General features: G+C 37.7%; 1 protein-coding gene across 6 annotated transcripts in view; it reads right to left on the reverse strand.

The window, feature by feature from the left end:
• The window catches only part of STAU2 (staufen double-stranded RNA binding protein 2), a 390,312-nt gene that overhangs the window by 232,717 nt on the left and 135,153 nt on the right, over nt 1-22,442 (reverse strand). For 5 of the 6 annotated variants that reach the window (XM_090283733.1, XM_090283736.1, XM_090283732.1 and 2 more), the window contains 2 exons: nt 12,576-12,707; nt 3,896-3,956 (listed from right to left, as the gene is read on the reverse strand). In XM_090283733.1, coding sequence (XP_090139859.1) covers nt 3,896-3,956; nt 12,576-12,707 — 193 coding nt within the window. The remainder of the gene's footprint in view (nt 1-3,895; nt 3,957-12,575; nt 12,708-22,442) is intronic. The other variant, XM_090283734.1, reaches the window with a different exon arrangement.

Here is a 22,442-nt window from a genome sequence, read left to right on the forward strand (position 1 = left end):
TTAAATTGCCCTGTGCTAAATTTAACACGAACTTCACGTTACAGAACTATGTTCTCTTGCCCTTCAAAATGACTATGACAATGATTCAAAGGGTAAAAACACCCTCATAGTAGTCTACCTTCAATTGCAATTCAGTCCAATGAAAAAAGCCTGAGAAGCATGCAAAAATTAAGTCCATATTTTAAATCTGCAGGCAATCAAGCCAGGAACCAGGCTATGTAATCACAATCACTTGCAAAACCATTTAAGCTATTTTTTAGTTGTAATTGTTAGCAGTTTCTTAGGACTGTAATCTTTAAAATAATATCTTCCACCCAAAAAATAATAATGTATCCCACTTCAAAAATTAAATGCATATGGTCATGAACTTTCTGTCTACTTACAATTAGGTGCTAGCTATGCCAGGTTAAAACTCTCTTCTTTCCCCTTCATAATTCTGCCTTCCTTTCTTTTACTTTTTTTATACTGTGGCTCCAAGTTAATTTTATATTTATCCAAATAATGTTTGGCTAAAAATCTGATCTAATTATAATTTGTGAAGTACAGTTTCACAAAGAAAACAATGAAGAAGAGTCACTTTATTATGACATTATGTTTTTTATAAAGTAATATGTTACCTTTTCAGATGTTATTCCAGAAAACCTAATCATTTTACAAAGGTTACATAATTAAAGATTCTCAATATTTAAATTGGTATGCATAATCCTAACAGAGCACACTGAATAATAAGATGTACAATGAAGTTCTCTAGGTCAGACAAGATGTCAGCGAGGCAGCCAGCACCAGCAATCTCAAATTCCTAACCTCCACCCACCGCCCGACACGTGCCATCCTAAGAGATTCCTCCTCTAACCTCTGCCTGTAAAACACAACACAGGTATTCCTTACAGGACACAAAATATTACGGCAAAATTTCAAACTTCAGGAACTAATTAAGTAGAAGTGTATTTAACCTAAATATTACCATAATATATGACTTTGAATTAAATTTAGGTGATGAATCTATCACTTGAGTGATCATTTTCTAAGAAGAGACCAATTTCTTCCCAATGTTGTCTTTGAATAGGTACAAGCTGGCTCCACAGGACTCTGGGGACCACTAGAGAGAATTAGCCCATTTCAGGGTCAGGCTGCCCTCATCCTGCCTGGTGAGCTGAGGCAGGGACCACTCAGTGTTCACAGGGAAGGACCCTAAAACTATCCTTCTCCCTCCTCATAGTTGGGAATGGGTGAGGAATCACCCTCCTTTCAAATTCTCAGTGTGATCTACTGTGGACCAGAGGAACTTTAAAGTGTGTACATAACAGTTAAGTTTTAAGTTGGTTTCAAATAGCTTTATCACATCAAAGATTATGTTGAAAGCAAGTATTTTATTCATTCTTACACATTTCTGATCACTGAACTTCACTGGCCTCTTTGCTCCATATTCCTCAACTTGCAAAGGATTTCCCAGATTCATTAGCAAGTTAAAAATCAACAAACATTAAAGCTAAGAGCAAAAAAAAAAAATCATTGTTTAATGATGGAGTTTGCAGGTTATTTATAATGCGATTTCACCTGAAAATTGTAAAGCTAAGAACTGACTTCCAGCCCTGACAGGTATGGCTCAGTGGGTTGGGTGTTATCCTGCAAACCAAAAGGTTGCTGGTTAAATTCACAGTCAGGCCACCTGCCTGGGTTGCAGGCCACGTCCCCAGTTGGGGGCATTCAAGAGGCAACTGATAAAGCACATGGATGTTCCTCTCCCTCTCTTCCTCCCTTCCTTCCCCCTCTCTAAAAAAGAAATAAAATCTTAATTTTTTTTAAAAGAACTGACTTCCACATTCAAATAAATAATGCTTCTATCCCTTGAAAAATGTCTAGTGCCAAAAGTAATTATTCACGTATAAACTATATATTCTTTGGTCACCATGTGCATGCAAAAAATATCTGACAGATAAAAAGCATAATAACAGAATTTTTGACAAGCCTACCCAGAATTATACATATTTATTAAATAAAAAGGAGAGAGAAGGTACAGAAGGAAATCACATGCATTGCATGCTTACTAGAAAACAGGTATTGTGCTAAGTACTTCACATAAAACTGAAATCAATTTAATGCTTCTTATATTCCCTTACCAAGTAATTATAAATGTGTATATTCAAACATCAAAGCAATTAAACGCGCTGAGAATCCTGAACTGATTCCATTTTTTCTTTGGGGTACCTGCTAAGCTATCACATTCATCATCCTTATGTACTTATATATATATAAGATCAAAGGCTCAGAATCCTATTAAATTATTTCAATTATTCCCAGAAAGTGGTAACTCATAAATTCCATTACATCACTGAAATATTCTTTTCAAGAGGCTAGGTTTGATGTCCCAAAATTTCAGTTCTTGTAAGCATGCTTTGATGAGTGTTTGTTACTAATCTCAATATACATCAAGAGAACAGCTGCTAATATCAAAGAATAAATTATGACAATTTACAGAATGAAGTTTTTCGGCATCCAGAGGTTATAAGGAAGAAAACTATGGGTGGAAATGAGATGACTCTGCTGGCCCTTTTCTTCAATAGGGTCTGCATTGGCTGGTTGTTTTGTTTTCCTGATTTATAGTAAAATGGTCACTTCAGTGAGAATAGATGCTTTTCAGGAGAGGTGGGGAAGAAGTTAAATATAAATGTATATGCTTCCAATGCATAACAGCCTGATCACATACCTTTGAAAGAAGAAATAAACTGAAGTGGATTTTTAGGTGTCTTTTAATACTATAATTAGAATGCAGTTGTGAACAACTTTATTCTCACATTTCTGATATTTCAATAGAGTTTAATAAAAATATTAAAAATTCTAATGACTCAGCACAACGTGAAAAAATGTTTACTGCAATGTTAAATGAAAACAGCACAGTACAAACTTTCATCTGTGTTACAGACGAAATCTATCATCCATACCTACTTTCTGTGGAAGATGGAGGTCATTGACATATGCGATGCATGAGAAAATCTAAATGGAGATACTGGCTCTGGTTGACTTAGACCATTGATGTAAGTCACCATGAAGTGAGGGTTTAGGGCATCATTCTTTGCATTAACGTAAGAGAGAGGAACATTCTGAACTTTAAATGGTTTTGACAATTGCTCTTTAATTGTAATAACAATCGGCAGTTCATTAAAATCCTGATGTATCTTCACAATAGCAATGGATATAAGTGATAAATATATTTGATATAGTGGAAATAAAGAAATTCTTCACAGATATCTAAGAAAAGTAGAGCAAACTCTTCCCTAAAAAGGCAAAAAATGATTGTACATTCATGTTTATTAAAAAATTATCCTCAGTCTTGAAAACCATGGATAGCACAGGTCTCAGATTATTATATCAGAAGAACAGGAATACCCCTGAATGTTTGTAATCTGTATTTTGAACAAGGATCATACAGTTGACTTTGCAATACTTTATTTAGATTATGTGTGAACATAATCTATTTTAATTAATAAAACTGAATAATTTTAAATGTAAAAAAATACAATTAAGTATAAATTTGTGTTCACCTAAAAAGAATTACAACTGTGAACATTTGTTTTTAGAGTGTAATGAGCTTGTAGATAATTGTTTTTCTTTTTTGATTCTTTTATACCGTAATTATGCTGCAATAAAAACAATTTAAAAAGAATGTCATCACTACATAAATTAAATGGTACACTGTTGGCTATGGCTGCACTACATTAAGAATATGAGTGCCTGTATACTCCAGCAATTCCAAAAAAGCAAACAATGCAACGTCCTTGTACCCCTGTAACAGCAAATATGGCATCTTGAGCCCAGGCAGAGCCAATAAATACCCAGTGACCTTAGTCACTGAACCACCAATAAACACCAAGCATAGTTAAAAGTGAAAACTTACTGTTATTTGTTGGTTCAGGAAAACCAGCCTTTGGACCACTCCATCCTTTGTTTTCTCCTGTCTGAAAGATTAAATCAATTGTTAAAATCCAGAGAAAGAGACTATTAAAAAAGAAACAAGTTAATAATCAATTAAGTAAGGGCAAAGGTCTCTCACATAGTTATTCTGCTTATTCTCTTCATCTCTGAACCCAGATCCATGCTTGAACAATATTAGTTATCCCTTTTCTACATTCAAATCTGTTTTTTATGTCTTGTTCTGCTTTTACCCTCATTTACATTTACAACTTAAGTCATCGAGAAGGCCCCGTATTTGAAATACTATATACAATGCCCACTCCATCTAGGTGGTTTAAAGTAAACAATTCTTATTCAAATAGTGAACAATAATCATCATCAGTGCTAAAGAGATTAAAGGAGCTTCTTTTATACCTTCTGAGGTCAAATTAACAATAGAAGTATTACTATGTCTGTTCTGGAACAGTCTTATTTTTTTATTTTTTTAACATTTTATTTATTTTTAGCAAGAGGAGAAGGGAGGGAGAAAGACAGGGAGAGAGTAACTGGTGTGAGAGAAACATCAATTAGTTGCCTTTCGCGCCCTCGACCTGGAACCTGGCCTACAAGCCAGGCATGTGCCCTGACCGGAAATCAAACCTGTCAGAGACCTTTTGCTTTGCAGAATGACATCCAACCCACTAAGCCACACCAGTCAGCGTCTGGAACAGTCCTTGACAACAATCACCAAATATTGCTAATGACATATACAAAAAATTGAAAACTAAGCCCTAACTTTAAGTAAAACTTGTAATATTCTGAATTTCACCAGATAATTTGACATGTATTTGGTGTAAACTTAGATAGCCTAAAGTAGTAGGTATATAATCAAATTAACCACTGACATGAACTGACTATGTTCCCTTTTTGTGGAGCTCATACTATTGATGCCAGGTATTCCAGGAAAGAAAAGGCACATTTCCTATTAATGGATATATTAAATCCAGCTATAAATAAAAATACAATTCTAGCGCAGTTTGCCACTTTAAAAGGATGGAGGAGGTATAAATGTCTGTAAAAATGAAGATTTGTTGGTGGGGTAGGCCGGGGAGACTCCCACTTCTATGTTCTCTGTGAAGTACAAGAAGAGATCACAGAATGAGAGGGAAGCTGATCGAGGGGAACAGTAAGTTGGAGGAAAGTGTACACAGTAGGGAATCTGTCACTTTCACAAGGGAATGAACAGACTCATGAGAAGAATATAGATTCTCAGGCAAAGTTGGTAGTAAAATATTTAGGATTCCATGTAACCTTTCTTAATTCCTCTCCTACTAATAACCAAGGTTATTTAAACATTAGATTATATTCCCTATGCCTAATTTTTCACCTTCAACTGAATCCCAGGTCTACCATTCTCTCATTTCTACCCCAATGTTCTAATGAGACTGTTTTTGTAAGGCTTAGGCTTAAACACAACAGAGTGAAGACAAGGAGGGACCCCGTCTCTCTCTCAAAACATGATAATCCAATAACCCAAAAATTCTCTCTTCCTCCCTTTTCCCCACTCCCTGCCCCAAGGATATAAAAGGAGTCAACAGCAGAAGAGCTAAGTCAAAGTCTGGAACCTGAACAGTAGTGAACAAGCTACACCTAACTTCACAGATGTCAGAGGACTGAATTCAACAAAGAATTCACAGACAGTAACCTGATGTGAGCCCTGGGACCCCAAAGAGCCTCCAGAATTAAAGTACATCTGCTACTTCTAAAGATGAACCCTGGGACTTCCGGCCAAGATGGAGGCTTAGACGGACGCGCTAGGTCTCCCTCTACAACTAGAGAGGAATACAACTACTTCAAAACAAAGGATAACTAGAAATTCCAGAAAATAAAACTACACGGAAGCCCAACATATGAAGTTATAAACCAGCGGCGCTCTTTGGGCAGGTAGGACGAGAGAAAGGGGGCGGAGCTGTTTGCAGTAGCACCAGGGACAGCGGCGGGGAGAACAACCCCGGCTGCAGTCGAACCCCCGGCAGCTCGCGACCCCAACGCTGGGGAAAGCAGCCACCACATCGCCTTGAACAGTGAGGCCCAGGGGGGCGGGAGGACGGATCCCGGTCTCCTAGCGGAATAACTGTGTGAATCCACCTTGGACCCACGCCCCCAAAGAAAGCGCCACAGGGCTGCGAAATAGGTCGCGGACAGGCGCCGGTCGCTGGATTGTGACACGTACACAGGCACTGCCCCCTACAGCCGGCCCAAGAAAACAAAACGCATCTGTCAAAATGAGGCAGACAACTATAGAAATCCCGGTGGCACAGCTCACCAGGCAACAGATGGAGAACCTGACAGATGAACAGATAAGAAACCTGTCAGATGCTCAGTTCTGGGCCATTGTTATCAGGTGGCTTACAGAATTCACAAAAGATTTGGAAAAAGATGAGAAAGAAGCGAAAAACACTCATAACGAAAGGAACAAAACCACATATGAGACAGATGGTGAGGAAATAAAATCCAGAGTTCATATCAACAAACCAGAACATAGAGAAGGAACAAACAGTCAACCAGTGCAGAGAGAGGAAATGGGAAGCAACGATGAGAGGATCAGAAACCTCTGGGACAGCTATAAAAGGCCCAACATAAGAATCATTGGTTTGCCAGAGAGCGAGGAAGATGACTAGAACTTGAAAAATTGAGTGAAAATATAATAAAGGAGAACTTCCCAGACTTGGGGAGGGAAATGGACTTGCAGGTCCAGGGGGCACAGAGAGTTCCAAAGAAGCTGGACCCAGGGAGAACCACTCCAAGACACATTATAATCAAAATGTCGAGGATTAAAGATAAGGAGAGAATCTTAAAAGCAGCAAGAGAGAAGAAAAGAATTACGTACAAAGGGGTCCCAATTAGACTATCAGCTGACTTCTCAAGGGAGACCCTACAGGCAAGAAGGGACTGGCAAGAAATATTCAAAGTAATGAAAATCCAAAACCTACAACCACGAATACTCTATCCAGCGAAATTGTCATTCAGAGTAGAGGGACAGAGAAAGTGTTTCCAGGACAAAATAAAACTGAAAGAGTTCATTAGATCCAAACCACTGTTGTATGAGATGTTAAAGGGACTGGTTTAGAAAAAGGAGGATCAAGACAATGAAATCTAAAATGAAAACTGCATCACAAGAAACAACAGAAGCTAGGGAATTGAAACAAAGGCAAACTAAACAGGCAACGAGACTGGAAAGAGAGCTATGGGTATGGGGAACATGTTGGGGGGAGGTCAACGGGGAGGGGGAATGGGGAGAGGGAGGGAGATGATATAGGCATTAAGGATCATGGTAGGAGGGAATGGAATAGACAGAGAGAGGTTGAGAAGAACTGTATGCACAACTAATGGACATGATCTAAAAGGGGGGGACAACTGGAGGGAGGGGGGCCACCGGGTGGAGGGGAGCAGAGGGAAGGGAAATTGACACAAATGTAATATTATAATCAATAAAACACATTAAAAAAAAAAAAAAAAAAAGATGAACCCTGGAAGGGCCTGAAACAGGACAATTGTTTAGAAGTCTTTCAAGGTGCTACGAAATCTCCAGGTTGCTTTTTTGACCACAGGTGGACAGATTTCCTACAAAGTTTCTCTTAGGCTAAAAAAATAAGACTCTGGACACCAAGCACAACTGAGGATGAGATCATCCCCACAACAGAGCAGTTAGGAGATGGAGTCTGAGGTTACATTACAGAAGCTAAGGTCCCCAGTTCCCTTCTTCATTTGGGCCTCAGAGGACAGCACCTAGGCCTCTAACCCAAAAGGAATGGCAAAGACAATATAGGAACAGAAAAGAACTTCAAAAACAGGGTTAAAAAATCCTCAGAGACATAAAAAATTATTATACCCATTAAACAAGAAGAGGAGGCTATAAAAAGGAATATTCTGGAAATAAGAAAGAACTCTGGGACATAAAAAATATAAAGACCCAAAGTAAAAACTTCAGAGGACGAAAGAAAAAACTGATGAAATCTCCTAGAAAATAGAACAAAAAGAAAAAGATATACAAATAAAAAGACAAAGGAAGGAAGGAAGGAAGAAAGGAAGGAACGAAGGAAGATCAGAAGACTACCGGATATCACAGAAGGAAATAATAGCAAAAATGGAATGAAAGAAATTATCAAAGAAATAACATAAGAAATTTCCCAGTTTAAAACTATATAAATTTCTAGATTGAAACCCAAACACCCCAAACACGTGATCAAAGAATACACACATCAAGTCAATCACCCACAACATTTCCAAACCCCTGGGAAAAGACAAATTGGGAAAGCGTGAAAAGGGAAAAGAAATGGAAAAGTTTCATATACAGACTGCAGAATCAGAGGGCAACTGGAGTTTTAAAAGTAATGCTGGAAGCTAGATAATTTGGGGAAATGTGTTCAAAACCCTGTGAAAAAATTATTTCCATTTTACAATTATATCTTAGAGAACTATAAACCAAGTAAGTATGTAGGAAATGTAAAGGTATTTCAGATATACAATCAGAAAGCTACTAAAAGTATATGCTCCATCAAAACAAGGAAGTAAATCAAGAACAATGAAAGCTGTCCAGAAAACAGGCAACTCAACAAGGGAGAGAGGCAAAAGGAAGTTTCAAGATAATAGTGAAGAGACAAAAGTTTTGAACAGACACTTCAAAACAGAGATACGAATGGGGAATAAACACATAAGATACTCAACATTATAGGGAAATGCAAATTAAAGTCCAATGCGATAACATTATACACCTACTAATATAATCAAAACCAATAACATCAAGATCTGGAGAAGATATGGGGTAACTGGAAGTCTCCAGTTTTGCTGGTGGGAATGCAAAATGGTACAGCTTCTCTGGATAACATCCTCAGAGCTTCTTCTAAAGTTACACATGGACTTACTATACAAATATGTACATACAGAATATACTAGAACATGTACATATAAAGACTTACACATAATCTTTATAAACATTTTATAATAGCCTCAAAATATAAACCCAAACATTTGTAAAGAACAAAACAACAATAAGTGCAACATCATGATAAATCTCAGCAACAAGAAGCCAGACACAAAAAGCTACATACTGTATGATTCATTTTTATATGAAGTTCTGGAAAAGGCAAAATTATAGACAGAAATCAGATCGATGCTTGCCAGGGGCTGAAGACAGGGGAAGAGGTTAACTACAAGTGGGCATTAAGAAACTTTTTGGGGTAACAGAAATGTTATCAATCTTAACTCTGGTGGTAGTTAGTGAGTGTATACACAGACATGCGCAAACATATTTGTCAAAATCATTGAACTGCACCTCAATAAATCTGAATTTTTTTTAAAGAATAGGGGTATTTTAGTACATACACACAGAATTTCTCTGTGAGGATATTTATTTTATTGTTATCAAATTCTCATATAATAGTCACTATATTTCAGACACTATTTTAAATGCTATACAAATATTAACTCCTTGTGGGAGACGCCTTTAGGAAGAGAGACTTAGAATCTAAGTGTCTCAGATTAACATTTTTTTAATATATGAGACTAACATTATTTTCAGTTTACTCTTTTGTAATTTCTTTTTAAGAATGCTGCTTTTCTTTTTTTAAAGATTTCATTTATTTATTTTTAGAGAGAGGGGAAGGGAGGAAGAGAGAGGGACAGAAACATTAATGTTTGGTTGCCCCTCATACACCCCTAACCTGGGACACAGCCTGCAACCCAGGTACATGCCCCAACCAGGCATCAAACCAGCAACCCTCCAGCTCGCAGGCTGGCCTCGATCCACTGAACCACACCAGCCAGGGCTTTTGTAAAATTTTAATTCTTTCAACCATGTACATATTTTGCTTATTTAAGAAAAGAAAAAAGCTTTTTAAATACTGCTTTTTTTGTAAATGTCCCATTGTTGTTTTACCCACTCATCTATTAATGGACATGGGCTGCTTCCATATTTTGGGGATTGTAAATAACACTGCAATGACCATAGGGGTGCTTATGTTCTTTTGAATTCCTGTTTGCATTCCTTCAGATATATTCCCAGAAGTTGGATCACTGGGTCAAAAGGCAGATCCATTTTTAATTTTTTTTCCCAACTGAATACTACTTGGCCATAAGAAAATAAAATGTTACCCTTGTGACGGTATGGATGGACCTGGAGAACATGCTAAGTGAAATAAACCAGTCAGAGAAAGACAGATACCACATGACAGAGACAGACTCATTGATAGAGACCAGGATGACAGCTAAGATGGGGGTGAGGGGGTGAAGAGATTGAGCAAAAAGGAGAAAAGACTCATGGACAACAGTGTAGTGATTGCTGGGGGAAGGGGTTAGAAGGGGACTAAATGGTAATGGAAAAAATACAATTAAAAAAATACCTTTGAGCAAAGGAAAAATAAATAAATAAATACTGCTTTTGAAAGTTTTAAAAATTCTCTAAAGATCTTATTGACAAGTCAAAGTACTCGGTCGTCCAATTTTATCTCAGTCTCATCTGGCTGCCACCTCTTTCCTAGTCATTCTCTACTTCTCTCTCTTCCTGTGTACCCTAGGCACATGATGTGCTCCTGAAGTCTAACCACAGACAATTCAGAAATATCTCTGCTGTCTTTCCCCTCTGCTCACCACCACTGCCTTAGTCCAGACCCTCAGTATGTCTTACCTGAACAATTCACCTACTCATCCTGCTCACATCTATTCACTCCATTATGTTTAGGACTTTCTTTTGAAGAATACAAACCAGATCATGTCACTTTCATGTTCAATCTTAAATTAATAATTCTCCCAACTGTTTTCTTTGCTATACCTGACTTTTCAGATTCATCTTCACGTTCTCTAGGTTCCAGGATTCTGTAATTTTTGTTATACGATTAAAGCTCCTCACCCCAGCACTTAGTGCTCGGTTCCCTAAGTACAGGGACCAAATTTCAATCATATTGTCTTCAGCTATTAAGTAGTTGACAGTTAGTGGGGGCAATATGTCAACTTGTTTGGGCTATTGTGCCTAGATACTTGATCTAACATTATTATGGGTGTTTCTGTGAGAGTGTTTTGGGAGAGACTTACATTTAAATTATTGAACTGTGAGTAAAGCAGATTGCTCTCCATCATGTGGGTGGCCTAATGAGTTGAAGGCCCAACTGGATGAAAGGCTGACCTCCTGAGAGCAAGAGGGAGCTCTCCAGTAGGACTGCCCCCAAACTGCAACACCTGCCAGAGTCTCCAGCCAAACTGGCCTCCCTAGCAGATGTACTAGCCAGGCCTCCACCACTGAATGGGCCAATTCCTTAAAATAGGTCTCCGTGTGATGCTTATCTGTATATATGTATGTACATATATATGTGTACATACATGTATACATGTGTATAATGCATATATCCTGTTGCTCTGTTTCTCTGGAGAACCCTGACTAATAATACAATGGGTATAAAAAATGTTTTTTAAATTAATGAAATTAATGTTGTCTTCTGTTGTTTCGTTTTCATTTAACTTACAAATTAATGTCTGAGATTTATTTTGACATATTTTTATAAATCACCAAGTCTAAGTCAATATAAATGCGTTGTTAAAACAACAGATACACAATATAAGAACTATAGAAACTTGAATACATTTTAGGTTTCATGTTACAAATATTTTTAAGGAAGAAAATGAATTGACTACCCAGGTTATAAAAACAGAACTGAAATCTCTAGCAATACCACAGACAAATAATTTTTAATCACTCAAAATAATTGCCTACGTATTAATAGTTGTCTTAAAAAGTGTATCTAAATGTTTAATAGGTGGTTTTGTTTCTAGAGAAATGTGTTCCTACAGAAACTGAAAATATCTCTGAAACAGAATCCTTAGGTGAGAAAATGGGATGGAAAAAAAGCAGATTGTTTTTAATAGAAATAATTATTCAGCCAGTTTTGTAAATTTACATACAAAGAAAATGTTAATAATAATTCCTACATGTGCATAGGTGAATTGATAATTTAATACAAAATGAAATTAAACCGGTTCTTGCCAAGTTATCTGCCAAGTCCTAAATTCAGGGTTCCCTGCCTCTCTTGTACCAGAGGCAGGTGGTAATGATATAATTAACTGTGCAGAAGAAACAGAAAACTATGAACACAAGTCTTGGCAGAAAATAAACACCCTCTGAGTTTACCTTTAAATTTTAAGTAAATAGAAAAATTAGTTTATAGAGTGTCTGTCCAATATAGTTCCTACCCAAATGGGATAACTCAGGATCTTTATTTCCAGTGTTTGCAGGTGTAGTTCAGAAATAAAAGCTAACCTCTGTTCTTAAAAATTTAGCACAAATTAAAACTGTCTACATGGCAAAACCCATCAGTCAATAAGCTAAAGATTACTAATTTGTATTATAAAAAATACATACAGCCATACAACAAACTTTTAGTATTTGCTAACTATAAGATATACTATAAGTATATTAATACTTCTTCATCTTGACAGCACAAACAGATGTTATTTTGTAACTGGAGAATCTATCTTTCAGTTATAGAGTACTGCCTTAGAAAACTCAAAATTTGATGTCTACTTTAACACCAGTTAAGACATTACTTAAGAGTCAAGGAACTTTGGAACAGAATTTGTTCATCACTTTAATATTCTGACAGAATAGGAGTTCTACATGTAAACTTAACTCTCACCTTGTCAAGTTGATCTTGAAGACTAGTGGATGCTTTATAACCAAGCTGTAATAGCATTGCTTCTGCGGCATTTTTTTTGGCTATCTTTTTATTAGGTCCTGTTCCAGTAGCAACTTCATTGCCTACCTTGACCTGATAAGATTAAAGTATGAAATTAGTAAGAGTTTTTGAGACAAATAGGAACTCCTTAACATCATAAAGCAATGTATTCTGTTCTTTAGCATTCAAAAATATAAAGTTCACTCCATAATAAAAACAATTTGATAAGATTGCATTTATGTAATATTTTATATACAAATGAAAATATGCATGGAGAAAAATATGTAAATATGGTTCTCAAAATATGAACGTTATCTTACAATTATAGGCTCTTAGAAGATTTTTACTTCCTTACATATTTCTGTACTATTTGATTTTTTAAACAATAAGCTTGTATTAATTATATAGGCAGAAAAACAAAATTCACATTATAATAGAGTATATGTTGGTTCTAACTGCATTTAGTATTCTTTTCTGTTTTTTATTGTTGTTTCTATTACAGTTGTCCCAATTTTTCCCCATTGTTCTTCACTGAAAGGGTTGATATTCATGTTGGTGCCATTTAAAATAATGCTCACATTGCATTAGCAAGTTTACACAGATTTATATTAAGCAGTTACTAAAGAATTAATACACAGAGGTTAGTAAAATATTGTGGTTAAGAACAAAGACTTCCAAGTCAAGTTGGGGTATATAATTCAATTCTACAACTTCCTTGCTATATGAACTGATTGAAATTCTTTAATATCTCTAAGCCTCAGTTTTTTCATCTGTAAAAAAGAGTAATACAACTACCTCATAGTGCTGCTTTGAAAATTAAATAAGAAAATTTACGTCAACTGTAGTGGACCAAGATCCAAGATGGCGGAGAAGTAAGTGGAAACTATACTAACCTCCTCCCAGGACCAATCTGGAACTTCAACTTAATTATGGAGAAATCATTTGGAATAACCAACTGAACTCTAGCTAGAGAGAAGGTTTATAACCATGGACAGACAGAAAAGGCCGCTTCATCACAACGTAACTGGTAAGGACTGCAGAGACATGAAAGGGTTGGCTGGGCTCCCACGGGTGGCAGCTGAAGGGACTGAGAAACAGCTCAGCAGCCAGAGATTCCCCCTGAGAAGGGCAGGGTCTAAACCTGCAGCAGGGCCTCCCAGCCTATAGCAACAGAGCAGAAAGATAGCACCAGCTTTAAAAAGTGAAAAGCTGCAGGATTTTTTTTTTTTTGGCTGGCCTAAAAGAAACAGCTGGAGACAAAGAGCTCTTAAAGGGATCATGTACGAAAATATATTGGCACCCACTTATCCTGGGCTCAAGCAGAGGGATGGCAGAGAGGATCAGAACGCTTATGAGAGTTTGGGGTGTTGGATTTGAGGAGAAAGCTAAGAGAGCAGCCTCTGCAGCCCAGTGCTGACTCATTTCCCGTACTGCAGACAGAGCACTGCCCACCAAGTGGCGTCCGCTTGAGGGGAAGCAAAAGGCCCACCAGCAGGAATTAATCAGCCCCCCCCTCAAGGCTTAAGCCTGATGGCTGATCACAGATTTAATAGATTAACAACTAAAGGAGACAAAGGCAGTAGATCTCTGGCAGTCTCCAACAGGCTGCATAGGCCCAGACTGGGACACAATCTGACACCAACAGGGGCAGATCCAGGAAGGGCATATCAATCTAAGAAGCAGAAACAAACAACAAGAGTCACAAAAATGAATAGACAGAGAAACAACCCCCCATCGAAAGGAAAGGGGGAATCCCCAGAAAGAGTGCTAAATGAAATAGAGGAAAGCAAACTATCAGACCTGGAATTCAAAACATGGATTATAAGGAAGCTCAATGAGCTCAGCAAGCTAAAAGAAAACTACAAAGAACTCCAGGGAAACTACAAGGGACTTACTGAGAATTACACCAGCATGAAAAAGGACATGGAAGCTACCAATAAGAGCACCAATTTCTGAATTGAAGAATCCAGTAGAAGGAATTAAAAGCAGGCTAGAGGGAGCAGAATATCAGATCAGTGAGCTGGAGGACAACGTACACAAAAATTGCCTGACAGTACAACAAAACAAAAAAAGACAGAAAAGAATGAAGAGGTTCTAAGACAGCTGCAGGACAACATAAAACGTAATATCTGTATCATGGGAATACCAGAAGGACAAGAAGAGGAGCAAGGGACAGAAACTTCTTTGAAAAAGTAATGACAGAAAATTTTACTAACTTGATGAGAAAAAGTCACGCAAGTCAAGGAAGCATAGAGGGTCCCAATGAAGATGAACCCCAACAGACCCACTTCAAGACACATCATAATTAAAATGGCAACATTCAAAGACAAAGAGAGAATCCTAAAAGCAGCAAGAGAAAAACAGCTAGTAACATACAAGGGAGCTCTGATAAGGCTATCATCAGATTTATCAACAGAAACACTACAAGCCAGAAGGGGATGGTAAAAAATATTCCAAGCAATGAAAAACAAAGGCCTACAACCAAGAATACTCTACCCAGCACGGCTCTCATTCAAAATGGAAGGTGAAATAGGAGTTTCCAACACCAAAGAAGGCTAAAAGAATACATCTCCACCAAACCTGCATTGCAGGAGATGATAAAGGGTCTGCTCTAGGAAGATAAAACAAAGAGAGAAAGAGAGGAAAACAGGTACAAGGGGGAAAATGACAGTGAATAAGTCCCTACCAACAAAAGCCTTAAATGTTAATGGATTAAATGCACCAATCAAAAAACACAGGGTAGCTGAATGGACCAGAAAGCATAACCTACATATATGCTGTTACAAGAGACACACCTCAAAACAAAAAATCTATACAGACTGAAAGTGAAGGGATTAAAAAAAGTATTCCAAGCAAATGGACATGAAAAAAAAGGTACAGTAGCAATACTTATACCAGACAAAACAGCAAAGACCATAAAAAGAGACAAAGATGGACATTTCATAATACTTAAGGGAAAAATCCATCAAGATGATATAATCCTTCTAAACATATATGGACCAATAGAGGAGCACCCAAATATGTAAGGAAAATTTTGAAAGAATTCAGGAAGGATATACACAGCAACACACTCATAGTAGGGGACTTTATTACCCCATTGTCAACAATGGACAGATCTTCAAATCAAAGAATCATCAAGGATATTGAGGCACTGAACAACAATCTAGATCAAATGAACTTAATTGACTTATATATACCTTTTCACCCCAAAGAAGCAAAATATACATTCTTTTCAGGTGCACATAGAACATCTTCAAAGACAGACCACATGATAGGACACAAAACAAGCCTCAACAAATTCAAAAATTTTAATTATATCAAGCATCTTCTCAGATCACAATGGCTGGAAACTGGAAATCAACTTCAAGGAAAAAATTCAAAAACATTAAAACTCATGGAGAATGAATAACATGCTATTAAGTAATGAATGGGTTAATAATGACATTAAGAAAGAAATCAAAACGTTTCAGAAAACAAATGATAATGAATACACAACCCATATCATATGATCATATCAATCGATGCTGAAAAAACACTTGATAAAGTACAACACCCATTTATGATAAAAGGACTCAGAAGTCCTGAGAGTAAGTACATAGGAATACAGGCCTACCTAAAAAGGATAGAAGAATCTCAAATAAAAACTAACCCTACAGTTACAAGAACTAGAGAAACAACAACAAACAAAGCCCAGAGCGAGTAGAAGAAACGAAATCATCAAGATCAGAGCAGAATTAAAAGATATACAGACTAAATAAACAATTCAAAAGATCAATAAAACCAAGACATGGTTCTTTGAAAAGATAAACAAAATTGACAAGACTTTAGCCACTCATCAAGAAAAAAAGAGGGAGGATGCAAATAAACAAAATCAGAAACGAAAGAGGAGAAATCACAACTGATATAACAGAACTACAAAGGACTGTAAGAAATTACTACGAACAACTGTATGTATCACAAGAAATTTGACAACCCAGATGAAATGGACAAATATCTGGAAACATATAATCTTCCGAAACTGAATCAAGAAGAAGCAGAAAGCCTGAACAGACCTATAACAGCTAGTGAAATTGAAGCAGTAATCAAAACACTCTCAGCACACAAAAGCCCTGGACTGGATGGCTTCACAGGTGAATTTTACAAAACATTTAGGGAAGAACTAACTCCTTCCCTTCTCAAACTATTTCAAAGAATCCAAGAAGAGAGAAAAATCCCAAACTCTTTCTATGAAGCCAGTATTACCCTAATTCCAAAACCAGGTCAAGACACAACAAAGAAAGAAAACTACAGGTTAATATCACTGATGAACATAGATGCTAAAATCCTCAACAAAATATTGGCAAACAGGATCCAGCAACACATTGAAAAGATCATATACCACAATCAAGGGGGATTCATCCCAGGTATGAAAGGATGGTTTAATATTTGCAAATCAATAAATGTAATACACCACATAAACAAAATGAAAGACAAAAATCATATGATCATATCAATAGATGCTGAAAAAACACTTGATAAAATACAACACCCATTTATGATGAAAACACTCAGCAAAATGATAATAGAGGGAGCATATCTCAACATAATAAAGGCCATATATGAGAAACCTGAAGCCAACATCATACTCAATGGGCAAAAACTGAAAACATTCCCCGATATCAGAAACAAGACAAGGATGTCGACTCTCTCCACTCCCATTCAATATAGTCTTGGAAGTTCTAGCCACAGCAATCAGACAAGCGAAAGAAAGACAAAGCATCTAAATTGGAAAGAAGGAAGTAAAACTGTCATTATTCGCAGATGACATGAGAGTGTACATAAAAAACCCGAAAGACTCTACAAAAAACAAAAACAAAAAACTACTCGACCTAATAAGTGAATTTGGCAAAATAGCAGGGTATGAAGTCAATATTCAGAAATCTAAGGCATTGCTGTACACCAGCAATAAAATATCAGGGATAGAAACTAGGAAAAAAGTATCATTTACTATAGCAACAAGAAAAATAAAGTCTCTAGGAATAAACTTAACCAAAGAGATAAAAGACTTGTAGTTGAAAAACTACAGTAACACTAAAGAAAGAAATTAAGTAAGATACAAAAAAAAAAAAAAATGGAAGAATATACCATATTTATGGATGGGAAGAATCAACATCATTAAAATACATCATCCAAATTTCTGGCCAAGATGAATGCCTAGACTGGCACGCTCTGTCTCCCTCTGCGGCTAGGAATGAATGCAGTTGCTGCAGGACCAGAGTTAACCAGAGGTTCCAGAGGTTAGAGCTGCATGGAAGTCCAACGTATGAAGTTATGGAGGGGTGGTGCTTGTCCGGTAGCGTGCGGGGGGTCGAAGCCAGGGTAGAGAGGTCAAGTTGTGCTGGTGGTGGCAGCAGTGGGACAGCAGTAAGCACAGACACCTGTATTTAAGAGGAGGCAATAAGTGCCTGGGGAGCACACCCGGCTGCAGACCAGACACGTTGGCTTGCGGTTCCAGCGCCAGGAAAGGCAGACTCCCACCGCCTCAGACTATGAGAGACAGAGGGCGTGGGGACGGAGGAGGAGGCCTCCCAGTTTCTTGGCAGTGAGTGAATGGGAGGAATCCATCTTGGACCCTTGTCCCCATGCAAAACGCCACAGTGTGGTGAGATGAGTCGCCAAGTTTTGATGAGTGCATGGAGCTCCGCACCCTATAGCGTAGGAGGTGTGACAGCCCTGCCCAGGAAACAAAGGTAAACACAAAACTGGCAGGATGGCACAGATCATGACAGAGATCCCAATCACGCAGCTGACCAGACAGCAAATATCTAATATAAAGGCTCAGCACACAGGAAAAATTTCTGAGGCACAGTTCAGACCTTTGGTTATATGAATGCTTACAGACCTAACGGCAGATCTTAAACAAGATGGGGAAGGAATGAAGGCTAGTCCTGCTGAAATGAATGAAAACACATACAAAACTAGTGGTGAGGGAAAGAAAACCGGGTATCAAATCAACAAATCGGAACATAGGGAAGGAACAAACAGTCAACCAGTGCAGAAAGAGGAAACAAAAAGTGAGGAAAATGAGGAGAGACTCAGAAACCTATGAGATAGCTATAAGCGCACCAACATCCGAATCATAGTGTTGCCAGAAGATGAAGAAGAACAACTAGAAATTGAAAAATTATGTGAAAAAATAATGAAGCAGAACTTCCCTAACTTGGGGAAGGAAATAGACTTACAGGTCCAGGAAGCACAGAGAGTTCCAAAACAACTGGACCCAGGAAGAACCACACCAAGACACATTATAATCAAAATGTCAGAAATTAAGAATAAAGAGAGAATCTTAAAAGCAGCAAGGGAGAAGAAAATAATTATGTACAAAGGGGTCCCATAAGACTCTCAGTTGAATTATCAAAAGAAACTCTACAGGCAAGAAGGGACTGGCAAGAAATATTCAAAGTAATGAAAAGCAAAAACCTACAACCACAATTACTCTATCCAGCGAAGCTGTCATTCAGAATAGAAGGGCCGAGAAAGTGCTTCTAGGACAAAGTAAAACTCAAGGGGTTCATCAGATCCAAACCACTGTTGTATGAAATGTGAAAGAGACTTATTTAGGAGAAAGAGGATCAAAACTATGAACATTAAAATGAAAATTGTATCATAACAGCCAACAACAGAAGCTAGGGAATCAAAACAAAGACAAACTAAGTAGGCAACGAGAGTGTGAACAGAATTATAGGTATGGGGAAAATTATGGGGAAAGGTCAGCAGGGAAGTGGAAGGGGGAAAAGGAAGAGAGATGGTACAGGAATTAAGAAGCATAGTAGGAGGGAGTGGAGTAGATAAAAAGATGCTGAGAAGAACTATATGCAAAACCAATGGGCATGGACTAAGACGGATGGGGACAATTGGAGGAAAGAGGGTCACTGGGTGGAGGGGCACAAAGGGAAAGGAAATTGGGACAACTGTAACAACACAATCAATGAAGCATATTTTAAAAAAATACATCATCCATACTACCCAAAGCAATTTATAAATTCAATGCAATCCTTATTTAAATACCAATGACATATTTCACAGACCTAGAACAAATACTTCAAAAATGTATATGGAACCAAAAAAGACCCCGAATAGCCACAGCAATCTTGTGGAAGAAGAACATAGTAGGAGGAATCACAATACCTGATATCAAACTATATTACAAGGCCACTGTAATCAAAACAGTCTGGTACTGGCATAAGAACAGACATATAGATCAATGGAACAAAATAGAGAGCCCAGATATAAACCCAGGTCTGTATGGTCAACTAATATTTGACAATGGGGGGGGGGGGACATAAACTAGAGTGAAAAGAGCCTCTTCAACAAATGGTCGTGGGAGAACTAGACTAGGAAATGAAAAAAAATTAAACTAGACCACCAACTTACACCATACACCAGAATAAACTAACGATGGATAAAAGGCTTAAATGTAGGCCATGACACCATAAAAGTCCTAGAAGAAAACATAGGCAGGAAAATTTCAGATATCCCACGTAGCAGTATTTTCACCAATATATCTCCTAAGGCAAGAGAAATAAAGGAAAGAACAAACAAATGCGACTACATCAAACTAAAGAGTTTCTGCTTCGTAAAAGAAAACATCAGCATGATGCAAAGGGAACAACTGTATGAGAAAACATATTTGCCAATGATACCTCAGACAAGGGTCTGATCTCCAAAATATATAAAGAACTTATATGACTCAACACCAAGAAGACAGACAACTCAATTAAAAAATGGGCAAAGGACCCGAACAAACACTTCTCCAAAGAGGACATAGAGAGGGTCCATAGGCATATGAAAGAATGTTCAACATCACTAGCCATCAGAGAGATGCAAATTAAAACCACAATGCAATACCACTTCACACCAGTCAGAATGGCCATCATCAACAAATCCACCAACAAGTGCTGGTGAGGATGCAGAGAAAAGGGAACCCTAGTGCACTGTTGGTGAGAATGCAGACTGGTGCAGCCCTATGGAAAACAGTATGGAATTTCTTCAAAAAATTAAAAATAGAACTGCCTTTTGATCCAGCAATCCCATTGCTAGGTTTATACCCATAGAATCCCGAAACACCAATTCCAAAGAACTTATGCACCCCTATGTTCATAGCAGCACTATTCACAATAGCCAAAGCTAGAAACAACCTAAGTGGTCACCTGTAGATGAGTGGATCAAAAAACTGTGGTATGTTTTCACAATGGAATACTATGCAGCAGAAAGAAAGAAGATCTCCTACTATCTGCAACAACATGGATGGACCTAGAGAGAATTATGCTTAGTAAAATAAGCCAGGCAATGAAAGACAAATACCATATGATATCACCTAAAACAGTAAACCAATGAATAACACAAACAAATGAGCAAAATTGAACCAGAGACAAATAGACAAGGAGAAGACTAACAGTGACAAGGGGGAGGGAAAGAAGGGAGGTAAGAAGGGGGAGGGTTAAGCCTAGGAATGAGTATAAATGACCCATGGACATGGACAACGGGGTGGGGATTTCCTGTGGGAGAAGGGGTTGGCAGGGTTGGGGTAAGCAATGGGGGAAAAAGTGGGACAACTGTAATAAAAAAAAATTTAGAAAAAAAGGATAACATAAAAAAATAAAAATAAATTAAAAATCTAGTGTATAATTAATCATATTGCTCAATAAACAGGTTTTTATCATTAGAACTATTCCATAGTTCTCTTTAGTAAGTGTTGCACATGTGTGTATATATGTATATACATATATTTAAATGTTTATCACTCAACTTATATCCACACATACATTTTCTGAGTTGGGTAATGCTCTTTAGAGATGCACATGCCAAGAGGTAAGACAAATATAAAACATAAATTTGAAGCAAAAAAAAAAAAAAAACATTACCAGACAAAAATAGAAAATACATAACTCACAGTGGGATTTGTTTTTACAGTGGTTTCAAAAAGTGATTGAAGAAACAGACAAGAAGGTAATCACAATTTTGAAAATTAAACAGCGTAATCTAATAATCTATGGGCAAAAGAAATACCCTAGTGGGAATTAGAAAATATTTTAAAATAATAATAATGGAAATAAAATATACCAAAACTTGAAGGATGCAGCTATTGGAGAACCTAAAATATATATATACAGCCATAAACGCTTAAAGAAAGACAAAAAAAAAAAAATAGCTTCTGGCCAAGAATGAGGCCTAGACAGACTTGCTGGATCTCCCTCCACGACTAAGAAGGAATACAACTACCTCAAAATTAGAGATAACCAGAAGTTTCAGAAAATCAAGCTGCATGGAAGTCCATCAAAGATATAAGGAAGAAATACTCATCCAGACAGGTTGGAGGGACAGAGCCAGGGCGGAGAGAACAAAGTGTAGTGGTGGCAGCAGGTCAACGGAAAGCACAGTTACAAGTTTTAAAAAACTCAGAAGGGACACCTGGGGAGTGTTCCCAGCTCCTAACATGACTGCAAAGCTCACAGTCCCAGCACCAGGGAAAATCAAGCCTCATTGATTCTGACTGTGCAAAACAGTGAGGGCTGGGGCAGAGGAAGAAACTGCCAGTCTCTCAGCAGAGTCTGCTTGTTTAAAGGGCCCCCACGGTCCTAGAACATCCACAGATCCACCCATTCTGGGAACGACAGCCAGGGCAACAGCTAGTAGGGCGCCAGTACAATATGGAAGTGGGAGAAGTGCCTGGAAAAGGGGCGAGTGCTGGGCAAATGGCATTATTCCCTCTCAGACCCCTCCCTCACATACAGCACCACAATGTAGTGAAATGGGTAGCCCTGTATTGATGAATCCCTAAGGCTCCAC

Source organism: Furipterus horrens, unplaced genomic scaffold, assembly GCF_987537825.1.
Source record: "Furipterus horrens unplaced genomic scaffold, mFurHor1.1.pri manual_scaffold_7, whole genome shotgun sequence".
NCBI lineage: Eukaryota > Metazoa > Chordata > Mammalia > Chiroptera > Furipteridae > Furipterus > Furipterus horrens.